The sequence below is a fragment of the Procambarus clarkii genome, chromosome 43, assembly GCF_040958095.1.
Source record: "Procambarus clarkii isolate CNS0578487 chromosome 43, FALCON_Pclarkii_2.0, whole genome shotgun sequence".
NCBI classification, from domain to species: Eukaryota; Metazoa; Arthropoda; class Malacostraca; order Decapoda; family Cambaridae; genus Procambarus; species Procambarus clarkii.
In genome coordinates, this window is record NC_091192.1 from 5,446,831 (window position 1) to 5,464,284 (window position 17,454).

Genomic DNA, 17,454 nt, shown 5'->3' on the forward strand with positions numbered 1-17,454 from the left:
GGTGAGGGGGTCACACTGGGTGAGGGGGTCACACTGGGTGAGGGGTCACACTGGGTGAGGGGTCACGCAGGGTGAGGGGTCACACTGAGTGAGAGGTCACACTGAGTGAGGGGTCACATTTGGTGAGGGGTCACACTGGGTGAGGGGGTCACACTGGGTGAGGGGTCAAACTGGGTGAGGGGGTCACACTGGGTGAGGGGTCACACTGGGTGAGGGGTCACACTGGGTGAGGGGTCACACTGGGTGAGGGGTCACACCGAGTGATTGGTCACACTGGGTGAGGGGGGTCACACTGGGTGAGGGGGTCACACTGGGTGAGGGTGTCACACTGGGTGAGGGGGTCACACTGGGTGAGGGGTCATACTGGGTGAGGGGGTCACACTGGATGAGGGGTCACACTGGATGAGGGGTCACGCAGGTTGAGGGGTCACACTGGGTGAGAGGTCGCACTGGGTGAGAGGTCACACTGGGTGAGAGGTCACACTGGGTGAGGGGTCATATACTGGGTGAGGGGGTCACACTGGGTGAGGGGGTCACACTGGGTGAGGGGTCACACTGGGTGAGGGGTCACGCAGGGTGAGGGGTCACACTGAGTGAGAGGTCACACTGAGTGAGGGGTCACACTTGGTGAGGGGTCACACTGGGTGAGGGGGTCACACTGGGTGAGGGGTCAAACTGGGTGAGGGGGTCACACTGGGTGAGGGGTCACACTGGGTGAGGGGGTCACACTGGGTGAGGGGACACACTGGGTGAGGGGTCACACTGGGTGAGGGGTCACACTGGGTGAAGGGGGTCACACTGGGTGAGGGGTCACACTGGGTGAGGGGATCACACTGGGTGAGGGGTCACACTGGGTGAGGGGGTCACACTGGGTGAGGGGGTCACACTGGGTGAGGGGTCACACTGGGTGAGGGGTCACACTGGGTGAGGGGGTCACACTGGGTGAGGGGACACACTAGGTGAGGGGTCACACTGGGTGAGGGGTCACACTGGGTGAAGGGGGTCACGCTGGGTGAGGGGGTCACACTGGGTGAGGGGTCACACTGGGTGAGGGGTCACACTGGGTGAGGGGGTCACACTGGGTGAGGGGACACACTGGGTGAGGGGTCACACTGGGTGAGGGGTCACACTGGGTGAAGGGGGTCACGCTGGGTGAGGGGGTCACACTGGGTGAGGGGTCACACTGGGTGAGGGGTCACACTGGGTGAGGGGGATCATACCGGGTGAAAAATAACAACATCCTTTGTCAGCCTTTGACATTGCTAACCCACACGTCATTCTGAGCGAACTTGCTAAAACGAATGTTAGAGGATGGCTTCTACGGTGGATAAGAGGCTATCTATCCAACAGGAAGTCATCTGTACTCTTCCAAGGGCATAGAAATGTAAAGAGTGATTTTGAACTTGGCACTCCACAGGGAGGTGTCCTTAGTCCTACTTTGTTCAATGTGGTAATCAATGCACTTTTAAACTCAGTAATTAGGAGACCCAGCGAACACATCATTAGCTATGCAGATGATATACTGATTCACACCAATGGGTATACCAACACCCAAAATGTTCTGAACTCTGTATTGCACACATGTCAGGAACTAGGCTTAGTCATCTCAGTAGAGAAAACAAATATCCTGACTCGACGCCCACCAGACGGGGTGGGGCCGTTCACAAAATGCAGCTGCATGATGGCTCTCTGCTCGACTCTGTAACCAGATTCAAATACCTTGGTCTTGAAGTTTCACTGTACCGCAATGTTGTAGCCAGACTGGGTCGCCAGTGTAGAGAGAGGCTCCGTGCTCTCAAGGCTGTGGCAGGCTACCATCCAATCTATGGCGCAAATGTGAGAATTGTCAAAATGACGTATCTCTCATATATTAGGTCTCTGATTGATTCTGCTGCACCCATGCTTGCTCTAGTGCCTGAGAGAATGCCTGGAGGGCTGGAAAAGATGCAAAACGAAGCCATGAGGATTATCCTCGGATGCTCCCGTACAACTAAATTACTAAACATGAGGAAGAAACTGAATATTTCATGTGTAAGTGATCGTATCATTGAAATTAATGCTTTAATTGGTATCAAGATGCTTAGTCTAACCCACCCTAACCCCTACACTGAAGCCCTCCAAGCCTTCTTCCTTGAAGGTCAGCATCCCTCCAAATGGATTACCAAAACTGCCAATGTGCTCAGAATGTATAATATTCATCACCTCTACCAAGAGAGACAACAACAGCACTTTCCTGCCCCATGGGAGATCACTCCTTTCCAAATTACTGTCACCCCTTTCCCACCCAAGAAGCTGATTAAGAACAGTCCTTGCTTCGACAAGAAGCAACGTACAATGCCTTAAGTCAAATTGATGCTTTGGTCAGAGAGCGCTCCCTTTCCCAAATTATTTACTCTGATGGATCCTTGCATCAGTCCCCATGGTGCAGCTGGAAATGCAGTTGTTGTGACAGGGGAGAGATGGTTCCTTCTCCCATGAGTGTTGAGCGCCTCTAAGTAACTGGGCCTCTACTCTCTAAACAGAATTGGTTGCCATAATCCTTGCCCTCGAGCGCGTATATGAATCCAAAGTTGACACGCTAATTGTAAGTGACTCCTTGTCATCCTTGAGTGCCCTCAGCTCCCCAAGGCATAACTGTGACGTGCTTATCTCTGAAGCTAGACACAGATATAATGAAATAATCAATGATGGAGTCAGAGTCTGTCTCCTGTGGATTCCTTCCCATATTGGTCTCCGAATACATGATAGAACTGATGAGTTGGCTAAGACTTTTGCTCATAAAGAGGGAATCGATTACCAACTTGGACTGCCTTTGAGCAGCCTGAGGGCAGTAATATTCCGGGAACATCAACTAAATTTCGGACACTTGAGGCAAAGTGAAATTCTCACCAGTTGCTCCATCTATCATCATTCTATTATGCAGGAAGTGCCGCACGTCTATGGGTCATCCAATAAGGTTAGCAGACTTCTAGATGTTACCACTGCTAGGCTTAGGCTCGGCTACAAGTACCTCTGGGAATTTGTAACATCTGCTGATGTAGATTTTTTTTTTTATATATATAAAAATATATACAAGAGTTGTTACATTCTTGTACAGCCACTAGTACGCGTAGCGTTTCGGGCAAGTCCTTAATCCTATGGTCCCTGGAATACGATCCCCTGTCGCGAAGAATCGTTTTTTCATCCAAGTACACATTTTACTGTTGCGTTAAACAGAGGCTACAGTTAAGGATTTGCGCCCAGTAAATCTAACTAAATATAAACTCTGTCAGCAGAACTATTCGCATACTTTGCGTCATTATATAATGGAATGTGAAAAAAAATCGCGGAATTCAGATATAACACCATCAATGTTGTCCAAGAAATGTGTAAGTACTTCATACATAAAGATGTACTGACGGGAATCTTAGCCAAGTATCCAAAATTTGCTTACTGTAAGTAATGCATGCATATGACTGTAAAGCTGCCGCCCAGATGGGTGGGTGTGGAGCACATGACTGTAAAGCTGCCGCCTAGTTGGGTGGGTGTGGAGCACATGACTGTAAAGCTGCCGCCCAGTTGGGTGGGTGTGGAGCACATGACTGTAAAGCTGCCGCCCAGTTGGGTGGGTGTGGAGCACATGACTGTAAAGCTGCCGCCTAGTTGGGTGGGTGTGGAGCACATGACTGTAAAGCTGCCGCCTAGTTGGGTGGGTGTGGAGCACATGACTGTAAAGCTGCCGCCCAGTTGGGTGGGTGTGGAGCACATGACTGTAAAGCTGCCGCCCAGTTGGGTGGGTGTGCAGCAAGACTAGTAACTGTGTGACTCATCATAGATGTAAAGTGCCTTGTATAGTGACTGTTGTGAGCCTCTTGCTGAATCACTTGTGATACAAAAGATTATTGGTGTGTGTATTTGTGTAGGTGATTCTATGTGTGTGTATGTATGTATGTATATGTATATATATGTATATGTACGTATGAGTATGTGTACATGTATATATAACATTAATAATTGTGTAATTGACGTCAAAAGATTGTTATTTGCTTATTTAAACGAACTAGAGGGTTCAGTTCCTGAACCAATTATGTGCCTCTATAACCCTTCACACCACTGCCCACGGGATGGGTATGGGGTGCATAATAAAGAAATAAATTGAATTGAAATAAACTCATTGAGGGAGTTTGTATATAAACACAACAGACAGGAGGCGGCGTGGGGCGCCAGTGAAGTACATGTACACTGCACAGTATGGATTTATTTACACAGCCTTGAGCTGGGGACTAATAAGTGTTGCTTTGACACTGACTACAGTAATACAAAGTTCAATGCTCAATATATCATGCTGTGAGAGATTAGCAGTGATAGCAGAATAATCTCTCTGATATGCAGCGGATTATTGGCGGATTTAAGCATTCAATTATCCAGGTATTACTTTGATTAACATACTGACTCCATTTTTGTAATTATCATATTTAGATACATATACTACATGGACGTTACAGAGTGTGTCGAGTGGTAGCTACTTAATGCTGAAACATTCCCATCCCGTAGGTTGGTTAGTCATATTAGTGATCATACATCACGGAGGCGTGGTTGATCAGGGCAAGTGATCGTCTGCAATGGCAAACTTTGACTGCATTATGACGATATGAATGACTACAGAGTGAATATAGCAATTGCACAGCTGTAAGGTGCCTCATAGCCGGGGACTGTCAAGGGGTCTACTGGCTAGACATTGGGGCTGTGTTCCACAGAGACTTGGTTGTTTACAGTGGCTGTGTTCCACAGTGGCTTGGTTGTCTACAGTTGTTGTGTTCCACAGAGGCTTGGTTGTCTACAGTGGCTGTGTTCCACAGAGACTTGGTTGTCTACAGTAGTTGTGTTCCACAGAGGCTTGGTTGTCTACAGTGGCTGTATTATGTGCGGTTGTATGTGTGTGTTGTATTATGTGGACCTGAATGTGTGTGTTGTATTATATGGGGCTGTATGTTTGTGTTGTATTATGTGGGGCTGTATGTGTGTGTTGTATTGACTGGGACTGTATGTGTATACTAGTCTCTATTGTTGTCTGTCTGTGTCTGTCTCTTTCTCTGTCGGACTCTGTCTCTCATATGAAAAATATATTTGTCATGTAGGTGTAGGTGGTCGCCAATGAGAGGACCTGAGCAGGTTGAAATGCTAAAAAAAATTGAATAGTTAGTCCTATACTCTAAGAAAGGGGGCGAGGCTTGAAGAACCTCTGAAGCTGTGGAAAGATCGTGCATTTTATGTGAGTACGGGCAAATTATAGCTAGAAGGAAATATCAGTTAAATTTCTCATTAGAGTGAATACTGTAATGGTGCATAGTACTGTGTAATTTTTTTCAATCAGGATGATGATGGACAGAGTGTATCGTGATCTGGCTTGTACTTCTCTTGACATACCAGAGAGTATACTGAGAAAGTTACTCCAAGCCTGCACTAAAGAGGCACCCTTTTTGAGTCCCAAATGGGCACATGTATAAGCAAGTAGATGGGGTCGCCATGGGTTCTCCCCTAGGTGTCCTGTTTGCGAACTTCTACATGGGCACCATAGAGCAAAGGGTCTTAGTTGATATGGACTTGAAACCCGCCATATACTGCAGGTATGTTGACGACATTATTATGCAGATACCTGATGTCAGACGCCTGCAGCAGCTGAAGGAGGCAATTGAGCAAAATTCGGTGTTAAGTTACACTTACGAGATTGAGAGTGATGGGAAGCTGCCCTTTCTAGCTGCAACAGTCACGATAAAGAATGGTGGTTTCCACATTGCAGACTAAACTAAGGAAACACACATTGGAATGTGCCTTAATGCAAATAGTGACTGCCCAGACAGGTACAAGAGGAGTGTTTTCAACGCTTACGTCGACAGGGCTCTCACTCATAGCTCTGATTGGAAGCAGGTGTCCATTGGTTAGACGCGTGTCCATTGACGACATGGGTACTGCCAGGAGGAAGTCTCCTGCATGGGGGGCACACACTGCTCTGAGGCGGGCTTTCTCCTTGTCTGATGATGCGTCACTGAGCATGGCACCAGCTCTTTTTTCCACTAGTGGGTGGTCCGAGCTGGATTTTTTTTATTGGATCTATGATGGGTGCTTGGGCTGCAGGAGCATCCCACTGATTTGAACATACAGTGAAAGCAGGATCGTGTATTCCTGCTAAATCACTCAGGGGTCCAAGTAGGATATCTCTTACGAGGTCGTACGATGCATGGGAGGAGGAAAGGAAAGCTGGTAGAGCAATCTGGGAGGCTGTGCGGACACCAAGGCCGCCGAGTCTTACAGGGATGGTTACTTGCTCCCACTAAGAGTCGTCCAATGGTAGGTTCAAGACTTTCATCAGCATGGACCTCAGAAGGGAGTCATACGCATATAATTTAAGGCTGTTGTAGGATGGAAAACATCTCAGAAAGCAGGTCAACTTAGGGAGAGATAGGCATCTTGTGAGGAGGAAAAGAGCATCATGGGCATCGATCTCATCAATCCCGTCCAGCATTCTCCTTAGATCAGTAATTTTTGCATCCAGGACCTCCTCGTTTGCTTGCGGGCCAATGGAGGCACCAAGGAGAGTACAGTCACGTGGCTCGACAACGAGAATGTCTGGAAGAACAGTTATTATTTGGCCAGTGATGTCTGGGTTGCGGGAGACTATTTCTTATTTGGATGCATTGAGAATGAGGCCCAAAGCTCCTGGATTTTCCTTATATCTTCCAAAATGGTATCCGGGGTGCCGGCGAGAGTGCCATCATTCATCCAGGTACCAGATGTTTAGCTCGCTTGTCAGAAATATATATATATATATATATATATATATATGTCGTACCTAGTAGCCAGAACGCACTTCTCAGCCTACTATTCAAGGCCCGATTTGCCTAATAAGCCAAGTTTTCATGAATTATTTGTTTTTCGACAACCTAACCTACCTAACCTAACCTAACCTACCTTTTTCGGCTACCTAACCTAACCTAACCTATAAAGATAGGTTAGGTTAGGTTAGGTAGGGTTGGTTAGGTTCGGTCATATATCTACGTTAATTTTAACTCCAATAAAATAAAATTAACATCATACATAATGAAATGGGTAGCTTTATCATTTCATAAGAAAAAAATTAGAGAAAATATATTAATTCAGGAAAACTTGGCTTATTAGGCAAATCGGGCCTTGCATAGTAGGCTGAGAAGTGCGTTCCGGCTACTAGGTACGACATATATATATATATATGTGTGTGTGTGTGTGTGTGTGTGTGTGTGTACGTGTGTATGACACCCTTCTGAGGTTCATGCTGGTGAAAGTCCTGAACCTGCCATTGGACGACTCTCAGTGGGAGCAAGCAACCCTTCCTGTAAGACTCGGCGGCCTTGGTGTCCGCACAGCCTCCCAAATTGCTCTACCAGCCTTCCTTTCCTCCTCCCATGCATCGCACGACCTCGTCAGAGATATTTTACCTGCAACCCTGAGAGATTCAGCAGGAATACACGATCCTGCTTTTACTGAATGTTCAAATCAGTGGGATGTTTTTGCAGCCCCAGCAACCATTATAGAGCCAACAAAATAACACAAACAGTCCGGCTGGGACCACCCTCTAGTGGAAAAAGTAGCTGATGCCATGCTCAGCGTCGCAACATCAGACAAGGAGAAAGCCCGCCTCAGAGCAGTGCGTGCCCCCCATGCAGGAGACTTCCTTCCTTCCTCCCACCCATGTCAGCAATGGGCACGCGCCTAGATCCAGAATCCCTTCGTGTAGCAGTGGCCCTCCGCCTTGGTGCCCCAATTCACACTGAATACAAGTGTATTTGCAACAGGGTGGAAGCAGACCAATACGGACTGCATGGGTTGCATTGCGAAAGCACAAAGGGCTGGCATGCAAGACACAACGAGCTCAATGACATCATCAAGAGAAGCCTCGTCTCAGCTGGGTGCCCAGCGGAGAGAGAACCTCGCATCCTAGGGGTCCAAAACCCGGATTTCCCCGCACTTCGCCCTGATGGCATCACCATATACCCATAGAAGGAGGGTAGACAGTTGGTGTGGGACTACACATGTGTATCCACCCTGGCTGACACCTATGTACACTTCGGAGCTGATCAAGCAGGTGGGGCGGCCAACCACAGGGAAACAACAAAATCACTCAAGTACAGGCGACTGCAAGGTCAATACCTCTTTGTTCCCATAGCGTCTGAGACGCATGGCCCCTGGGGCAAGAGTGCCTTGGGATTTCTCAAGGAATTGGGTTCCAAGCTCATTGACGTCACCAGAGACCCAAGGGCTTCCAGTTTTTTGTTTCAGCGTCTAAGTGTGGCGATCCAGAGGGGAAATGCTTGCTGCGTCCTCGGTTCCTGTCCAGAAGCGGAGGAGCTTCAAGAGATCCATAACCTTTAGGCATTTGTCTTGTATGTTTTGTAACCTTTAAATACACAATAAAGGAAATATATATATATATATATATATATATATATATATATATATATATATATATATATATATATATACTACATATTATTACGTTCTCAAATATTCACAATTAATCACGGTACATTAGCAATAACATAAAGCTTTACATCTTCTAATACAAGTCAGATACTCTTAGCACGTGATGGTTCACCGGGTGAAGGTGTCTGGGGATTGCGGGGACGAGAGGTCCAGTCCGTCATCGCAATATTTTCTCAACGTATAATTATATTGTGTCTGATGTTTCTCAGCGAGTCCTGGCCAGCGCCCAGCATGTATCATGTATGGTATACTAAACCACCAGTTATGTATGTATTATTCAGACGGATACATATAGCGATAGTGTATCTCACTTCTTGGTGAAAATACATATAGAATTTGGTAACAGTGTAAAAGAATGTAAAATGTAAATGTCAAACAATGAAAAACAACGTCAAATACATTCAGTTTTGAACAATGTAAATGACTAGAGTGTGCTAGCAGCTTGGTGCGTAAGCTCATTGAGTTTGTTTCATCCTGCGTATAATCCTTCCTAATGAACACTGTAAACAACTGTTGAAAGGTTTCACACTTTTTAATAGATGGGGTGTTCTGCTCCCAGCTTTTTTGATGGATTTGTAATATAATTAATTTTTTTGGTTTTATTATAATCTTTATTGAATAATTAAAAGCCTTTTTTGGGTATTTATTAGCCTGTCATTATTAACTGTCTCATTACCTAACTTGCAAAGAACCCTGACTGGTTCATCATGAATCTTTTCTCATTCATCAGCAAGCAACCATCACAGGGTCGATATTTTGTATTGTGAACCACAACAACACCCACTTTCCAGGGTGGGGGAGTTCACCAGTGAACTCCTCAGCATTACTGGACTTTCCAGGGTGGGAAGGTTGAACCGCCCAGGAGACAGACCATGCCACAAGCCCAGGAGACAGACCACGCTTCAAGCCCAGGAGACAGGCCACGCTACAAGCCCAGGAGACAGACCATGCCACAAGCCCAGGAGACAGACCACGCTACAAGCCCAGGAGACAGACCACGCTACAAGCCCAGGAGACAGACCACGCTACAAGCCCAGGAGACAGGCCACGCTACAAGCCCAGGAGACAGACCACGCTACAAGCCCAGGAGACAGGCCACGCTGCAAGCCCAGGAGACAGACCACGCTACAAGCCCAGGAGACAGGCCACGCTACAAGCCCAGGAGACAGACCACGCTACAAGCCCAGGAGACAGACCACGCTACAAGCCCAGGAGACAGACCACGCTACAAGCCCAGGAGACAGGCCACGCTACAAGCCCAGGAGACAGGCCACGCTACAAGCCCAGGAGACAGGCCACGCTACAAGCCCAGGAGACAGGCCACGCTACAAGCCCAGGAGACAGGCCACGCTACAAGCCCAGGAAACAGACCACGCTACAAGCCCAGGAGACAGGCCACGCTACAAGCCCAGGAGACTGACCACGCTACTAGTCTAAGAGAGCTGTAGGGTGAAGGGAACCCACACTTATACATGGATGTGTCAACATGTAAGCTTAGAGAGAACCTGTGTCTTCTGTGCTTGGAGAGTTCTCCTGGAGATGTCACATGGCTGACCAATCGTCGAACAATAAAAATACAAGATTAAGTGATCTAGAGTTTCTTCATTCTCCTGATGATAGAAAATATTTGCGTGAATGGAAAATATCCAAAATAAAATTAATAGTCGTCACAATGCTGTTGTGGTTAATGATATGTGCATTATCAGACCTCAAGTCACGGTCTTGTGGTCTGGTAATGGTGGAGTGTGTGTCTGGGAATACCCAACGCATAAGTTCGAATCCTCATCACAGCTTCTTCGTATTTTCTCATTGTTGCGTCAAGTTACAGTGATTATATCTATCCTGCACACCTTATATTATAATGTCAGCAAGTTACAGAGATTGTTCAATTTCGGTAGCTTTGTATTTACAGTAAATCATTGTTCATTTAAGGTAGGTCTTATCACTATTGCATAATTGTTTCAGCAATGGAGATATTACAGGGGTCATAGGTGAGCTGCTGTTTATTGTTAGTCTACGCAATACACTACTTGCTTCTTAATCTCATATGTCGTTTATCTTCAGGAAGCGAAATATGGAAACAGTGCAAGGATTTCAGGTACTTTATCATTAGTAATACGATAGGTTACTTGATATTATTGCACTTTCCGAAGCGTGAATGAAGGTAGAAATAGAGAAATATTAGCTGAATATCAAATGAATGGATTTAAACTATTTCACACAGACAGATATATTAGACGAGAAAGTGTGACACACTACAACATTATATCTTAGACTGTAATAAAATTGAGCCATTTCATGCAGTGTGAGTTTAGATTTATCTCTGGCTCAATTTTATTACAGTCTAAGATATAATGTTATAGCGTGTCCCTGTCTTTGTCCACACTTCATCTAGAGCCCTATACAAGCCCAACTGCCAGACACGTGTAGTCAAGTCTTATTCGAGCTGTGACAATAACTCATATTCTGCTGACTTTGTTACTTGCTCCATATTCATGTTTTACTTGACACATTTCGTTGTGATGAACAATGGACCTGCTAGTTCCAGTTTGCACTGTTCTGCATTCTTCAAATCCATCCAGGAGTTCTCATCTAATGAAACCGTTGAGACACCTGTTTGACAACTCAAGATTCCGTTCAATACTGTCTTTATTTACTGCAGCCTTAGCAAGGGCGTCAACTTTGTCATGTTCCTGCATGCCAATGTGAGAAGGAATCCACAACATTTGTATATTTACCCTCTTGCTAAGTCTGTTTATATATCAATGTCTGGCTTCGGAAACAAGCACGTTATTACTTGATTGTAAACTATTTATTGCTCGTAGTGAGGAAAGGGAGTCAGAGATAATTATTTGTCTACTTCAGTGTTGTCAATAATTTTAAGTGCTACCAGTATTACTACCAACTCGGCTTGCCTTGTAGATGTTACTCAACAATTACTAATTCATATATGCCTTTGAATTGTGCTGCCATCGGGCTGATGAGCAATAACAGCACTTCCTGCCCTCCCTGTAGCTGTACTGAGTGATCCGTCAGTGTGTATGGTCTGTGTGATGTTGTTTTTAGTTTGTATATTTTGTATGTATTCTAGTGTTCTTAATTTAGCAGCACGCATGCACACTGCTTCCTGGCCTGCCGAACCTGGCCCCTGGCCGGGTTCGGGGAGTAGAATAACTCCCGGAATCCTCTCCAGGAATGCTCCAGGTATGTTGAGCATGAGGGTTGTTTGAGATTAGTTTCTTGGTGGGGTATGCAGGCGTCAGGATGTCAAAAGGTACTATCTGCCAGGGTGGAAGGAAGTGCACTATCATTTTAATAACTGTGGTCGTTCTTTGATCCATTTAGATTCACTTGATGATAAGATTGATTTAAAAAGTTCAATCTTGAATGCTGGGTATATGTAGTTATTTCCGCATATTGAGAATTTGGAGGTTATAGGAAAGCTAAGTATATTTATGAGGGCTCCATTTTTATTTTTTTCCAGTCTATCAATACTTTTGCTATTTTGCAGGACTAAAGCTGGTGCATGATAGTCTAGAGACCTTATATATGCTAAGTACGTCATTTTTGCTATTCTGATATTAACACTGTAATTAGGGCTGTACCCTCTACAACTCAGAGAGCCTTGAGTCTGTCTCTATATTGTTGATGTAACTTATTGACTGCAGTTAAGGTACAAGGGACTCGGACACTAAGGTATTTGAAGGAAGAGACATATTATTTTCGTATATTATCCACAGTATGTGGATAACATGTTATGTGGTATGTTATCCACAGCTGTGGTTGTGTGTGTAGGGGTCCACAGCTGTGGTTGTGTGTGTAGGGGTCCACAACTGTTGTGGTCGGTGGGTAGGGTGCAGGTATTTAGGGTAGGATGTGGGTATTAGATGTAAGGTGTAGTTATGTAAGGCAGAGTGTCGACGTCAGTGTGTACATGTGTGTGTGTGTTTGATGGCAAAGGCTTTAATTGTCACGTTCATAACATGCTTATCCTGGTAACTGATCAGGGCGATGTTGTAACCCATCAGTTGTTTCGTGTCTTGTTGGTGTTCACTAAGCCCATGCGTGTTCTCTGGCCCGCAGATCGTGGTGGTGTTCTACGTGGTGATCATCGCGGTGCTGGTGGGGACGACGCTCCGGCGGCGCGGCGGTGGCGGGGAGGAGGTGGAGGAGGAGACCCGTCACCTGCTCCTCTACGACGAGAAGACGGACTCCGTCACCCACACCCCGGCCGTGCCCGCCTCCAGGATCCACGAGGCGGGGCTCCTCACTGTGTGAAGAGCGGCACGGAGCCTCCGTGTCACGGAGCGGCACGGAGGTCATCACGTACAACACAACGCGCGGAATGAAACAAAAAAAATGCAAGTACACAAGAATTTCTGAAGAGCAAGAGCTTCACAATGTCAACAGAACAGAAAATCATCAGAGAGGAGCAAAATAACTTGTGTTAGTGTGTGTTGGAAAGTTAGACGCTCGGGGCTAGCCTCACCAGACTTTGCACGGTGACTGGTATGTATCAAGGGATGGTCATAGGTGGGTCGGGATCTATCCCCATGCAGCCACTTTTGCATGAAAAATCCTACTACTTTTCAGTCTCGCTAAATGAAACTCTGTCCTCACTAACATTATGCGGATTAAGGGAAAAAGGGGAAGAGCAAAGAAGGTGATGAAGGTTAAGAAAGTTGGTAAAGGATAGGTTTTATATATATATATATATATATATATATATATATATATATATATATATATATATATATATATATATATATACTTGACAAAACAGTAGGATTCTGGAGAATGGATGATAATGATATGGTGACTATACAAACACCTGAAGGATGGGTAATGAAACATGGAGACGTAAAGAGAGAGAGAGAGAGAGAAAGAAGTAAAGCTGAGAGGATGGTGAACACCTCCCTGGCCTCCCAGCCTGCTCCTTCACCCACACTCTCATCACTCACCAGATCAAGGAGAGCAGTAGCAGTCCCAGCAGCTGGGAGATAAAACAGATTTTATAGCTAAACAGAATTCAAAGTGAAATGTTCCAGACGAGACAAACACGGGATTGTTTCAGAAAGCTGGTTAATATAAGCAAAGCAAGGGAGTAGAAACTAGGAAACAGGCAAGCAAGTGAGAAGGAACTAGGAAACAGGCAAGCAAGTGAGAAGGAACTAGGAAACAGGCAAGCAAGTGAGAAGGAACTAGGAAACAGGCAAGCAAGTGAGAAGGAACTAGGAAACAGGCAAGCAAGGGAGAAGGAACAAGGAAACAGGCAAGCAAGGGAGAAGGAACAAGGAAACAGGCAAGCAAGGGAGAAGGAACAAGGAAACAGGCAAGCAAGGGAGAAGGAACAAGGAAACAGGCAAGCAAGATGAAGAATACCGAGACATAAACAGAGAACAATACATGAATAAGAATAAAGACCAAGATCTACATTAATTTTTGTTAGGAATATGTTCATGTAAAGCCTATTCTTAATAATGAATAATAAGGATATGATATAACAGAAAATGAACGGGAAACAACAATAAAAGAATATCCAAGAATGCTGTTAAGAGAAAATGTGAATAAATGAAAAGAGACAGAAGGGAGAACACAAAACATTAGAAAGATGAATGAAAATGTATTACCATATATGACGAAGATGAAAAACAGACAAGGCTAAATAAATAATAATATATATGCAATAACAGTAAAAAAGGAAGAGAGAACACTAACAACTGATGATAAAATACATAACATTTGAAATATATAAATAAGAGAATAATATTAAGCCCATGAATGTGAACAATACTCTCGTAAGATATTAAATTTCGGGGAATAAAAATAAATAACAAAGATAATTCTTCTGTAACCATGACAACGAGGCCACGCGCATTGTATATTAATTTAACCTATGTGTAAAGTTTTTAATCTCGTCTCGCCTCTCCAACAACAACTGTGAGTCTAACCGGAAGCGAAAGGCTCTGTGAGCATACACAATCACATTCCCTTGAGGATGGAACACTTAGTCTTTCTGCTATTCCTTTCACCAGAAGACAGGCTCCCCACACTTCTGCCTTCCGAGTCGTCGGAGCGCACACCATCAACCTTTGAGTGTGCAAGAACACGATGTTTAACTAAGGTGTCTGTTTCTTAGGCTGTGTCCAAAAGGGTTGTCGAAGAGTATTATGAGAACGAGGTAATACTATAGCGTTACCGAACACCTCCAGTAGTTGTCCATGATTATATAAAAAGTTTATTGATTTCCTAATATATTATATATATTATTATTATATATATACACACATAAACATTTTCATTTCTAAAAAGGCATTTGCCCATGTCACTTTACACTGTATCTGTAACAGTAACTATGTCTTCTATAGCAGGAAAGTGTAACTATGCAATCTAATTTTGTTTTCATTATATGCATACTTTACTTAAATCCATATTTTAGCAAATGTTTGCTTAAATATAATCTGAAAATCGTTGACATCGTTTTTGGACAAATGGCCTCCCATAGGCCTAATGTCCTCCCATTGGTCTCTGGCAGTAAAGCCTACATCGTCCAGAGTTATTTTCCATAAAGTTAGACACTACACGCAGCGGACAAATTTTTAAGGCAAATATACACACATATATATATTCAAATAACTGAAGATCAAATGAAAAAAAAGACGAATCAAAATTTTCAAGTGTACTTATAAACTTTTCAAATGTACAAATTGTAAAATATTTTTTAAAACATTTTTATGGGCTATTTATTTGCATAATAGTTGCAAAATTCTAAGAATTATTCAATGCACGTTAAACTATGGATATAAATTAAAAATAGTTGCTGCAGAGCTAAGTTCCCAGTTTCCTGAACTGCCACACATTTGGTCTCAAACTATAAGAAATATACTGAAAACTTCAAGTCATTACAATTTGGCGTTCTCAAAATACCTGCAAAAAGATAGAAACAAAAAAATCAACCTGTCATACCCATAAGGTAATGGGCCTAAGAACGACCTTGTTAACCTCTTCAGATACTCCTTCAGAAATATGACGCCCATTCCAACATTCATCTTGCAGAAAATCTTTCCAGACACACTTGTAAAATGACCGAGTTCAAAGCACCTTTCCAGTTCAAAATATTAGGAAATCTCATTTGGTCATGTGTCAAAGTCTCTAACAACTGGAAATAAAGGTAATAAAGAAAGGAACCATAATGTGATGATGGGATGGTGGTGAAGATGACGAAGACTTGGCCAGACACCACACCTGATACACATTTACACGTTTTGCTCTATGAGAAGACACAGGTAAAGACAGGTCATAAACACACACACACACACACACACACACACACACACACACACACACACACACACACACACACACACACACACACACACACACACACACACACAGGGGAAGTGAGATAGACAGGAGGCACTGAACTACAGGCCAGTGTCCCTAACTTGCATACCATGCAACCTGATGGAGAGGATTGTGCGAAAAACACTAGTGGTACATCTGGGGCGAAAGAAATTTGTAACACAACATCAACATGGGTTCAGGGATGGCAAGTCCTTCCTCACAGGGTAACTTGAATTCTACGACCAGGCAAGAAAGAGAGGGCTGGGCACACTGCATATTTTTGGATAGCCAGAAAGCCTTTGACACAGTACCACACAAGAGGCTAGTGAAAAAGCTGGAGATGCAGGCAGGAGTGAAAGGGAAGATACTCCTCCATTTGATAAGGGAGTACCTAAGCAACAGAAGACAGCGAATCACTGTGAGGGGTAAAGGCTCAGATTGGCGAAACGTCACCAGTGGAGTCCCACAGGGTTCAGTCCTTGGACCTATACTGTTTCTGATATATGTAAATGATCTACCAGAGGGTATAGAATCATTCCTCTCATTGTTTGCTGATGATGCAAAAATTATGAGGGGATTAAAACAGAGGAAGATAGTAGGAGGCTACAAGATGACCTAGACAGATTGACGGAATGGTTCAACAAATGGCTACTAAAGTTCAACCCGAGTAAATGCAACGTAATGAAACTAGGCAGTGGAAACAGGAGGCCAGACACAGGATACCGAATGGGAGATGAAGTATTTCATGAAATGAACAGAGCGAAAGATCTAGGAGTTGATATCACACCAAACCTGTCTCCTGAAGCCCACATAAAGAGAATAACGTCTGCGGCATATGCGAGGCTGGCTAACATCAAAACGGCGTTCAGGAACCTGTGTAAGGAATAATTCAGAATCTTGTACACCATATATGTAAGATCAATCCTGGAGTATGCGGCCCCAGCATGGAGCCCGTACCTTGTCAAGCACAAGACAAAGCTTGAAAAAGATCAGAGGTATGCCATTAGGCTAGTCCCAGAACTAAGAGGCATGAGCTACGAGGAAAGGCTGCGCGAGAAAACCTCACAACACTGGCAAACAGAAGATTAACGGGAGACATGATCACTACCTACAAAATTCTCAGAGGAATTGGCAGGGTAGATAAGAATAAACTTTTTAACATGGGTGGTACGTGAACAAGGGGACACAGGAGGAGACTGAGTACCCAAATGAGCCACAGGGACATAAGAAAACTTTTTCAATGTGAGAAAGCACATTGAAAACTTTGAAAACTTTGAAAAAATTGAAAACTTTTTCAATGTTTTCAATTTTCTCTCTCTCTCTCTCTCTCTCTCTCTCTCTCTCTCTCTCTCTCTCTCTCTCTCTCTCTCTCTCTCTCTCTCTCTCTCTCTCTCTCTCTCTCTCTCTCTCTCCCCTCCCTAACTAACCCTATCACAACATAGTAGGAAAAGGAACATCCATGACAGGAAGATGCACCAATGGCACAGGGAATGGTCAGAGTGATCACAGGAAAGAGATGTTCGCCCAAGCTTGGGAGGATATCAGAAGGGAGATGCATGAAATTGAAGAATGCAATAAGCACCTGCACAGCAAGCTGATAGCAACAAAGGAGGA

General features: G+C 44.4%; 1 protein-coding gene across 1 annotated transcript in view; it reads left to right on the top strand.

Annotated features, from left to right (window-relative positions):
* The window catches only part of LOC123756003 (uncharacterized), a 490,424-nt gene extending 477,237 nt beyond the window's left edge, over positions 1 to 13,187 (top strand). Inside the window, exon 4 of the mRNA XM_069299975.1 lies at positions 12,580 to 13,187. Within this exon, the coding sequence (XP_069156076.1) occupies positions 12,580 to 12,774 (195 nt within the window). The 3' untranslated portion in view covers positions 12,775 to 13,187. The remainder of the gene's footprint in view (positions 1 to 12,579) is intronic.
* The last annotated feature ends 4,267 nt before the right edge of the window (positions 13,188 to 17,454 follow it).